The 11,276-nt window shown below is 39.7% G+C and overlaps 1 protein-coding gene across 1 annotated transcript in view; it reads left to right on the top strand.

Annotated features, from left to right (window-relative positions):
• Nucleotides 1–918: 918 nt before the first annotated feature.
• Nucleotides 919–11,276, top strand: part of Tm9sf2 (transmembrane 9 superfamily member 2) — a 57,043-nt gene continuing 46,685 nt past the window's right edge. The window contains exon 1 of the mRNA XM_005374060.2: nt 919–1,306. Coding sequence (XP_005374117.1) covers nt 1,136–1,306 — 171 coding nt within the window. The 5' untranslated portion in view covers nt 919–1,135. The remainder of the gene's footprint in view (nt 1,307–11,276) is intronic.

Here is an 11,276-nt window from a genome sequence, read left to right as displayed (position 1 = left end):
GGGAAAATGTGAAACACAAGAACTTTTCAACTTACCTTGTTTTCTGAATTTGCTCGTTCCTGAGTTTTGAACTGGAGGTCCCCTACATCCCTCCCCCATAAATCCATGTCTCTCTCTCTCTATATATATATGCATTTTTTCTAAACATTTGGTTGACCTCTTAAAGCTAAATTGAATTACTTTTTTCTGTCACTAAAAAGTAAAGTTCCCAGTGAAAAATATGCAGAAAATGCAACACCCAGGAACGCACATGTACATCTGTAAACTTTCACGCGGGGACGCGACAGGACATTAATGGGTAAAGTGAGTGTCTTGCTCCAGGGTAATCATACCCTATTTGCCACAACTACTTTCTACAATGAGCTCTCAGGCGCGTCTGTCTCCCCTCGCAAAGAAATGTCAACACTTCCTGCTGTTCACCTACTAATTTTCTTCCCACCTGAATGTCCATCTTCCTTAAAGACATCTGTTTAATTCTGTGCACATGACCTCTGTCTCACACAGGACTGCATCGCCACAGCCAATGCTTGGAAACTCCGTGAATACGCCTTCGAGTATCTGTCTTTGCAGAGGTATAGACAGCTCCATCCCATTCGTTTCTTTATCCTGTTCCCAAACAGGTGTCCCCCGAACTTTTCCTCCCCATCATCACCACCGCCTCCATCAGCAGTGACTTTCTGGAGCATCTGCTTTGTACGAGGGGTTTGGCATGGTTAAGGAGTTGAGGACGTTTATGGGAAATTACTAAAACGGCAGCGAATGGGGAGCGCCCGATCGTAGCTCTAGCTCGGAATTTGCAATCAGAACTCTAACGCCGGAACAACTCTCCGGCGGAAGCGCCGAAAACCCGGAAAGTGGATCTCCTCCACGCTCCTCCCGGAAACTCCTTGCTGCGCTTGCGGCACTCTCATTGAGCATGTGCAGACGGCGTTGCGCATGCTCCGTCGAGGTCCGGCTCGGTTTCTGTTGCGGGGCCCGCGGTGTCTCCCAGCTCTACCGGAACTAAGCCGTCGTGGGGCTGGCCTCCCTCACTTCCAGCGGCCTCGTCGGGCCTCGTCGTAATCTCCGAGCCTTCCCGTCCCTTCTCCCCTTTTCACCCCCTAGGCTCGGTTGCCCTTTCCCCGAAGCAGCCGTCATGAGCGCCAGGCAGCGGGTGTCGTCTCCACCTCGGGGGCCGCGGTGGTTGCTGCTGTCGCTTCTTCTGCTAGGAGCAGCACCAGGCCCGCGCCCGGGAAGCGCCTTCTACCTGCCGGGGCTGGCGCCGGTCAACTTCTGCGAAAAAGATAAGAAGAGTGACGAGTGCAAGGTGGGTGCGGCCTGGCAGGCCCCCGGGGTGCCCTGGGCGGAGGGGAGGTGGTCCGGGCTCGGGGCTCTGGAGTCCCCGGCTGGGAGCGCGGGGAGGGGGCGGAGCCGTGGGTGGGGTCGAGTTGTCGCGGAGCGCCTGGCGTGTGCTGGGCTCGGGATGAGATGCTCAGGAACGATCCTTGCGGGGTCGACCTGGAAGACCCAGTCCAGAGTCCCCAAGCTCAGCCCGCGCCTTCCAGGCCAGGTCGCGAGCACAGCTGCACTCCCTCACTGTCCCGGCGGGGACTGTTAGGAGGAAGGAGTCGGCTGCGTGCAGCAGCTCCAGCCCCGTGTCTTGCACGCCGAGGTGCCCTTTTGGGGCAACTCCCAACTTAGTTACAGTTTACAGTAACTTTTAACTTCATTGCTGTTTCATTTCTGTTTCATTGTACTGCTTTTTTTTTTTTTTTTTAAACCTCCTGTTTGATTATGAGAGCTTGTACTTTGTTAGGACTTTGATATCCAGTTTCATGATTAGCTGTTGATTACTTTGTGTAATCTATCGCTCAGAGCCGCATAATGTGCATTAGGAGAGTTGCTGTAATAATGCCTGGCACATTTAATTTCTGTCTTTTGAATGTTAAAAAATTTAATATAAAAATATACCCCACTATTTAATTTCACAGAGATTTGTTTTAAACACAAGGAGTCAATGAGCGAGAAACTGGTGTTTTTCCTAGGCCTAGTCTTGAAAAGGTTGACCGCCTTAGAATATTCACACTTAGGGTTTTTAGTTTAACTGCTAGTGAAAGAGACGTGAGTAACCGCCTTAGGTTATTCCGTGAAGACAGGACATACGCAATTATTTTAAGTTGCTAAAACAACTTGTGGGAGATGAAGATCTCTTTGAAACCATTAATAATTTTTACAGTCCAAATAATCGTTCAGCCAACTTTTACAATCTATAAATAGGTTGCCTTACTAAGTTTGATTTTTTTAAAAAGCTAGTGTTTATTTTATTACTGCTAACTTTACGTTAGCTGTGAATTTTGAGGTTATTTTAAGGCATTAGAGAAGCTTTTAAACTTTTCATTGCATTTTGCATTTGTGTTTTAAGTTTGTCAGCTTCCCTGAATGACATGTTGATACATCTGTTAAAAACTTGTATCTGTAAAAATGCCTAAGGGCCTCAGGGGGCTCACCCAAGTCAGGGGTGGATATTTCAGTCCTTCACTCATAACATGCAGCAGAAAAAGCTCTCATTTTTTTAGGTTTTATTTTTATTAGTGTATGTTTACAATACAGAATGATGACCTTTATCGAGGGGAGTTAGTATATGCACAGAGCACATCTTTTTACTGCCCCTCCCCCTCCCCATCTCACTTACGTTTGAGGCTTCTGATTGAATTATAGCACCACCCCCCAACCAAGGGCCTTTGCACTGAGCGACATACTGTACCTTTTTTATTTTATGACGCAGTCTCTCCAGTAAGTCACTAAATTGCCACGGCTGGACTCCAACTTGTGATCCCCCTGCCTCAGCTTCCCAAACTGCTGGAATTACAGGCTTGCACCATCATGCTCTGCATGATCTTTAATTTTAATAGCAATTATATATTGTATTCCTAGTTCCTCAAAGATGAGGAATATATTCCCTATCTTCTAGGAACCGCAAAGCAAGAGATAATAAGCTTATAAACAGAGTGGTGAAATCAGATATATGATGAAAGGTTTGTATTCAAAGTGCTCTTAAAACAGAAAAGAAGAAACCTCTGTGGATTGAGGTTTTCAGGGAGAGCAGCAGAAAAATGACACTTGAGGAGGGTTCAGAAAATGAGGATGAGGGAACTTACAGGTTACCTGCCGGGTGGGTGGTTTTTGTTTTCTCAAGTGGCCACATTTTAGTTACTTTTCATTAATTTGGGGGGATGCTTTTGGAATTTTAATTTTGATAGGTCTGGGGATAAAATAAGCAAGGCAGATCCATTTTCTGAAATGTTTAGATTTTCATCATCATTGCCAGCTAGTCACATTTTGGCCAGTGGAAACAACTCTCAGAAGAGGAGGAGGAGGATGTTCTTTTAGCACTTTGCCCCTAAAGCTTAACCATCTGGTGCAGAGAATTTAAACTTTTAGCCAGGGGAATAGCTCAGTGGCACAAGTGCCTCCCTGGAGAGCACATCATCTTGAGTTTGATTCCTGGTACCCCCCCGCCCCCAAAAAAGAGAGAATTTAAACTTTCACAATTCTTACTTTTGCTCTCAGTGGAGATGCTATAAATGACAGTAAGCAATTTAAATTTTTATTGCTTCAGTCAGAGTGGCAACAATAGTTTATTCTTTCCCATTCCATATTTCTTAAGGAAGACAGTGGTAATTATTCAGAAAAGCGGTAGAGACGTCTTTGTCTTTTAAAAATTAGAAGCAGGGGCTGGGGATTTAGCTGGGGCTGGGGATTTAGCTCAGCGGCAAAAACGCCTGCCTGGCAAGTGCAAGGTCGTGAGTTCGGTTCCCGGTACTGGAGAAAAACCAAAAAAAAAAAAAAAAATTAGAAGCAGAAGTTGTGGAATGGGAATAGTTATTTCCAAAAGTGTTGTTAGGGAATTAGGCAGGTTGTTGATAGTATTTCGATTCATTTTTTTTTCAGCTATAAAATAGAGATAATCATATTTGCTCATATATTCCTTTTGAGAGATATTTTGCATTTCTTGGAGGAAAAGAACAGTTTTTATCATTGTGATATTGTAATAGAGATGAAAGAAGCATAAATGTAATTTATACAGTACAGTATAGACTTTATATTTACTATGAAGTCTATGTCCTGCAATTTTTAGTTAAGTATGTATTTTGAGCCCTGCATATAGCTCAGCGGCACGAGTGCCTGCCCTGGCAAGGGCAAGGTCATGAGTTCAATTCCTCCTACCAAGGGAAAAAAAATGTATTTTGAGAGACGATCAGAAAAACCCAGAAGGGATGGGGTATAGCTTAGTGATAGAGTGCATGCCTAGCATGTTGGAAGGTCCTGAGTTCAGTTCTCAGCACCAAAAATAGCAGAACCTTGAAGCTTTGGTCATTTTGTCACCTTAAAATTATTTTATGTTTAATTCACTGGCAGAAAAGCAAGAGTCATGGGATCATAAAATTCTATTTATATTGCTCTTTATTTTTTTCATCTTATTTATTTATTTTTGGTGGTACTGGGGTTGAACCTAGGACCTTCATTTTGAGCTACATTCCCAGACCTTTTTAAATTGCTTTTTGAGACAGGATTTTATTAAATAACTAATTATTTAGTGGCATTGCTGATGTTGGGCCCAAACTTGTGATCTTCCTGCCTCAGTCTCAGAGTACAGGGATTACAGCATTCCTGGCTTACATTGCTCTAACTTCTGATTTATGATCTTGACCTTCATAAATACTGTAGCTGTTTCTGTAGCTTTTCTGGGAAGGAGGGGGTTGAGACAGGGTCTTACTTTGTAGCTCAGTCTGGCCTGGAACTTGATGCAGTTCTCCTGCCTCAGCCTCCCAAGTGTTGGGATTACAGGCATGTGCCACCATGTTTAGCTGTAGCTTTTTTTTTTTTAAAGTACCATCATTTCCTATGAATACATTTTAATGTCAGTAGACAGTAGTTCAATATAGAGAATGCTTTTATAGACTAGTATTTCCTTTTTATAGACCATATAGTATATCATTTTCGTTACTATGATTTTCTTGACCATTTCATGCTTGTAGGACATTTAGATTAGTTCATTTTCTCTGTTATAAATAGCTTCATTAAAATGTGTTTAGTAGGAGTTAATTTGCATATTCCCAAATATAAAATTACTAGGTCAAGAGAAGCAGTTTTATAGTTCTATTTAGTACTGCCAGATTTCTTTTAAGAAAAACAGATTTGATTGCCTGTGGCTAAATGATACAGTATCAGCACAATGTTTTAATTTTTATTTATCAATAGCTATGTGATGATACCTAAAACATTTTGGATACGTTACTTTCATTGTTGAGGTTTCTTTTCTGTAGCATCTGTTTTTCTGTAGCATTCTTTCCTGTAGCATCTATTTTCTTTTTTAAAATCAAGACAATATATGACTCTAATAAGTCAGTTAAAGCCCTGGAAGTGAATAGAGCTGCATAAAGTGTGAAGTTCTCATTTGATCTTCACAATATTGACTATTTCAGTTGCATGCTGTTTAGCTTTAGACCAGTTTCTCAGTGTGTGTGAGTGGCATTCTGATAGCTAGTAGTTGAAAATTAGCATTTACAAAAAAAAAAAAAAGACAAAACAATACTTTCTGGCTGAGCGTGGTGGTGCATGCCTGTCATCCTAGCACTTGGGAAGCTGAGGCAGGAGGATTGTTGTGAGTTCAAGACCAGCCTGGGCTACAAACTGAGCTCAAAGCCAGCCTGAACTGTGTAGTAAGACCCTGTCTCAAAGAAAAAAAAGAAAATTAGCATTTACCTTTGCTCCTTTTAACTTTCAAGTAATTATTGACTCCTCAACATGAATTCAGAGCTAAAACTAAAAGTAACATTAACTCTCCAAAGCATCTGCCTTGTTTTTGCTGTTTGATATATAGATCATATTCTTAGATGAAAGATCTGGAAGGAAAAATAACCAAATACTATACCCCTAGTGGTAAACAAAAAGAAAAGTTTAATTGAATTAATTTAACAATTTATTGATAAAAAGGAAGCTTACTCAGAGTCATACTTTTAACCTCTTTTTATTGGTATTTTTAGAAACTTTTTATAAATTGCGTGCTATTTTAGGAGGAGTTGCCTTTAATACAAAATGAATCAAGTTTCAGAAAGCAGCCCTTGGTATTCCTCTGAAAAGACATAGAATGAATGTTTCTATGCTGGAAGTAGTTTGAAGATTTTGAAGTAAAAAAATGCCCTGATTTATGTGTGTACTTGGTATAAGTGATAAATATTAACATCTACTTTCTCACTCTCAGAGTTTTCTCCAGAATGAAAGCATTGATTCTTAAAGTCTGGAGGTGTGTGTGGGTGTTACTGATACTCTTTCAAATCTGAAAACTGGCTTTGGGAAGAATCAGTTTTATCTTAACAAACAGACATTCCAGCAGTTGTTTTTCTTACTAAGGATGTATAACTGGACACCTGAAACAAAATCACAGGCTTTTGTTCCTCACCTACCACTCCTAGCACAGACACACAGGGGCACCTACATTCTGCAGGCACTGGTCTTTTTTTTTTAAAGAGAGGAGTAAAAGAAAAAAGAAAAGAACAATAGCAGCATACCAAATCACAAACATAACAAAACAAAGCAAGAACAGTAAAAGTGAGACAGGGTTTCAAAACAAAATGGTACCAAGGGAAAAAACAGTGGTTGTTATATTACATAGTTATCTTCAAGTATGTTGCTCAGATTACCAGATGTAGTAAGAATGGAAGATTGTTCAAACCATTAAAGAGAATAAAAAAATAATTATTAGATAAAACATTAGAGATAATACAGAGTTTCACTAGACAGGATCATAGGAATTCACCAATGATTGTTCCATTGCAGACACTGGTCTTGCCCTGTCAGTTTCAGAGTCCAATTTCCCAAGCCTTTATTTCCTCATTCTTCCTTGGGCTTTCTGTCACTGTGGTCTCTCAATAAGTTTTGCAGTTAATTGTGCTTATTTTTAGATGTGGATGCAGAAGTTCAGTAAGATTTAGTTAGAATCTTAAGCAAATCTAGCTAGTAAAAGTGAAGCCAGGATGCAGACAAGCCCAGAACTGAGGTTCCAAAACCCAGGCTCTTTTCCTTTTCTTTTTTCTTTTTTGTGGTGGTGGAGATTGAACCCAGAGCCTCAGGAGTGCTAGGCAAGTGCTCTGTTACGGAGCTTTATCCCCAGCCCTCAAAGCCTGGGCTCTTCACCACTTTGGGGTGCTGTTGTGTCTAACCCCTATGTGTTCTTCTACTGCTTCTTACCCTCCCTTCAGGGAATCTTGACTGATCATCCTGGACTTCAAGAATGAATGCAGTGATCAAAAGAAAGCAGTGTGTATGTAATTACATCTTAAGTAATCATGTACTACATTCTTTGATGTACCCCAAAATTGAAATTTTATTTTTCAGAGGTTTAGAAAAGAACCCCAGTTATATAGGAGATCAAAGTCTGGGCATTGCTGAATTTGTAGAACTCATGAACATCCATTTGTGAGTTCCAATAAAAAATTCCTTTTGGAATTTATTTTTAATTGTGTCAGAGTTAAAACTGCCCTTCAGCATTTTCCCACTATAGACTTCTGTAATTAAGCCATTGAAACTTCCATAGTTTTCCTTTTTTTATGGGTATCCCTTCCTATCTTAGACTCCTTTGTGACCCACTAGTCATTCACTTTGATCCTTGGATGAAGTCACATGTCTTCACCGGGATTCCTTTCTCCCTTGAAAATGTCGTTGTAGGTGTGGTGGGATAGATCTGATAGCAGTGGGGTAAGGCAGAGTAAAAGCAGAAAATGGAATAAGTTTATAGATAAAACCACAGTCCTATGGCATGGCCCTGTGCCTTAAAGCAGTAAAATACACTGCCACAGTCCAGTTGGATGCAAATTAGGCTGATTCAGACTACAAATAAAAATGTACCTTCAGGAAAAGGAGTTAGAGAGGAGACTGTAGAGCGCTAAGTAAATAAAACGTTTTCCATAAAGATTTCTTAGCTCAGGATTGTAATTGGCTTAAATAATTGGTACTGCTTTGTCTGTGTGATTTATGATTTGGTAACTTCCTTAAATTGTTTAATATTGTCAAAACTATGCTTGCTTGTAATAAGCTGGGTGGGGAGAGTTTGAAAGTAGAAATATGACGAAGATAACCTTTAAACCTCCTCTTAATGATAAGTAAATCCCATCGAGATTCCCTAGTTATCCCAAGAACATACAAATAACACTATCACTTTTCCTTTTAAACTTTCTTGAATGTATGCCTTGTCTCTCCATCTGGATTATAAATTCTTTGAAAGCAAGTGTTAATGAGTTTGTATTATTTTATAACCCACAATATTAAGCGTAGGACATGGTGGGCGTTATACATGTGTTGGCTGAATGAATTTCTCCTGTCATCAAGATTTGTTGTTATCTGTGTTTTCTGGGTTTCACATCTGCTGCAGATTCTAATATTTCCCCTCCTTTAATAAGTGGACTTTTTTGAAGGTCGTTATTTTTGCCCCTAGAACATCTTTCAACCCTAAATTTTACTTACCATTTCTTACTGTTTGTTTTGGCTTCTCTTGTTTTATATAAATTTATCGTCTACTTTCAACTTTAAAGCTTTTGGTCTGCTTTAAAGATTATGGTCTACTCTTCACCTTTTCCAACTTTTAATTGTAACAATTTTCAAAATCCAACAAAGTTGAGAGAATAGCATAATGATCACTTGGATCACTTGAAGTCAACTGTTGCTTACGTATTTCCATATTGTGTCATCTGTGTATGTGTTTATATTTTTAGGAAAGAATGTCATGATGTCTGTGGCATACCTTTATATAATTCAGCCTGAAATTTGTTATTAAAGCACCTAAACTTTCTAGTAGTCTCACATCTTTTCCCCCAATTTTTAACATTTTACTGCTATATTAGGAGAATCTCATTTGTATAATACTTTGCAGATGGCTGTGTTAAGGAGGTCTTTACTTCACATTCCTTAGCATGGTTATTTGTTGTGTGGTTTTGTTTATTTTTTAAGACAGAGTCTCACTATGTATTCCAAGCTGGCCTTGAAATCCGTATGTAGCCCAGGCTGGTCTCAAACTCTTGAAACAATAATTCTTAAATTTTTAGATTTCTTACAATTTGGAAAAGAAAGAAAGCAAATACTACAGAAGTAACCATGATATGCTGAATGCTCAAGATGTGTTTAATTACTTCACTGAACAGATATAGGTCCATAATTTGGTAGAGATACCTGTGATAGACCTCATAAAAATGTGTGGGAAAGGGCAGGTGAAAAAAGAATGAAAAGTGGGGGAAGGAAGGCAGCAGAAATGAAAAGTGATGGTTGAGTTTATAAACTTTGTATTTCTGCAGTCCAGTTTTTATTTGTTTCCTCATCTGCAAGTGGAGTGAGTAAGCCCTAGCTCGATGGTGTTTTTGAGAAGTGTGCTGCATTTTATCTTCCTTTCTCTAGACCAGTAGCCAACATGAAGGTACTGACAAAGCATAAGCGGTGGCCTGGGGAGCTTACTGTCTGTGCTTTGCTCTCCCTCTTTTTTTTTTTTTTTTTTGTACAGGGAATCAAACTCAGGACCTTGCATTTGCCATGCAGGCACTTATACCCTTGAGCTATATCCCCAGCCCTGTGCTTTAAAAACACCATATAGCTGCCTCCCCTATTTGAGGAGGGGAGAGGAAGGGCCTCACAGAAACCCACAGGGTTATTCATGTGCTGGTAAATCTTTATGAGATTCCAAAATGTCCAGTTTCTTTGTACAACAACTGCACCTGTTTATTCATTCAGCCTGTAGATACTGCAGGCCAACTGTGGACCTGCTTGTGCAGGGACTGTTTGGATTTATAGTGACCTCGTCCACTCCGCACACCTACAATTACAGCTTGCCCAGGGGCACATATTTATGACAGTGTACCGTACAGACTGACACTGAGCTGTCTCGAAACTGAAGTCATGTTCCCTATTTGTGTGCTGTGTTAAAATTAGCTTTGTTTTCAGATGAAAGATTCATGAGAAGTATTGTTTTTGGATGTTCTAGTTTGGAAAATTTTGATAATTATGGATAGTCTGATAAATCACAAAGCAAGGCTAAAATGTATGCCTGTTAAATGGCATTGTTAACACCTTTATTAGTACTAGAATTTGAGATTGTTTTGCCAGATCAGGAAAAGTTGACAGATGAGGTAAATTTAGTGGGGGTTTGAGATAATTACAAAGTAAGATGGGTAAAAACTAATAAAATACACATGAGAAAATGGGGGAGAAAAGTATGAAACCCACTGTGGGCAACAAACTAAAATGGAGTATGGTAGTAATTGGCTTAAATATACTAAATTTTTTGTTTGGTTGATTATTGTCTTAGTTATTTTTCTGTCATTGCTGTGACAAAAATACTCAACATCCAAAGTTAAAGGGCAAAGATTTATTGAGCTCACAGTATGTAGAGGTTTCAGTCCATAATCAGCTGCCTTCAAGGCAGGGTGGCTTGGCAGAAGGGCAACACAGAGAAAAAATAGTTCATGGCGCCCACAAGGGAGCAAAACAACAAGGGCCGACACTGTGAGGTAGCCCTCACACCCTTAATCCTAGTGTCCCTGAGCCTAACACCACAGAATGAATCAATCCCAGGGTCACATACTCCAGATCCAGCCACCTCTGAAAAAGCCCCACCTATGATTGCATGAGGCTTTGGGGGGACATGTAGACACAAGGTACAACACCTTTTAAACATTAAGTTATATAACAAATCTAAAAAGGTTTGAAAAGAAGCCTATATTTGAGTATAATCTTTTAGCTACCAGTTATAATATATAGATAACAGATAAAAGTGTCACTGAAGGATATATATGTATGCACAGAGAGCTAATGAAAATGCCATCAATCTGGTGGTCTAAACCTTGGATTTTGCTGTAATTCTGTATGACATACCTGCTCAGAGAGAGAGGAGAATATGACAAAGTCTGAGAAAAATCAGCTGGCAGGATAATGACACAGGCGATTCTGAAGATGGAGGTCTTTCCGTTTTGAAGGACTAAGATTCATAGAATAGAACTGGAAATCTGGGGAACAGGAGGGAGCAATAGAAAAGGGGGAATAAAAGTATCAAGCTGTACTATGTATATGTGCCAGGACCCCATGATGACAATTTTTTTTGTTGTTGTTGTTTTGTTTATTTTAAAGAGTAAAAGAAGGATAACATAATAATAGGGGGGACTTAGCAAATTACAGACAAAATGGTAGGAAATTATCAATGGTTATTGTTTTACATATTGTTATCTACAAAATAGTTTCTCAGGAAAACAAATAGA

Source organism: Chinchilla lanigera, unplaced genomic scaffold (assembly GCF_000276665.1).
Source record: "Chinchilla lanigera isolate Chin_1 unplaced genomic scaffold, ChiLan1.0 scaffold00003, whole genome shotgun sequence".
Classification (NCBI taxonomy): Eukaryota; Metazoa; Chordata; class Mammalia; order Rodentia; family Chinchillidae; genus Chinchilla; species Chinchilla lanigera.
Note: the sequence above shows the minus strand (reverse complement) of the source record. Positions and strands in the feature narration are given on the sequence as shown.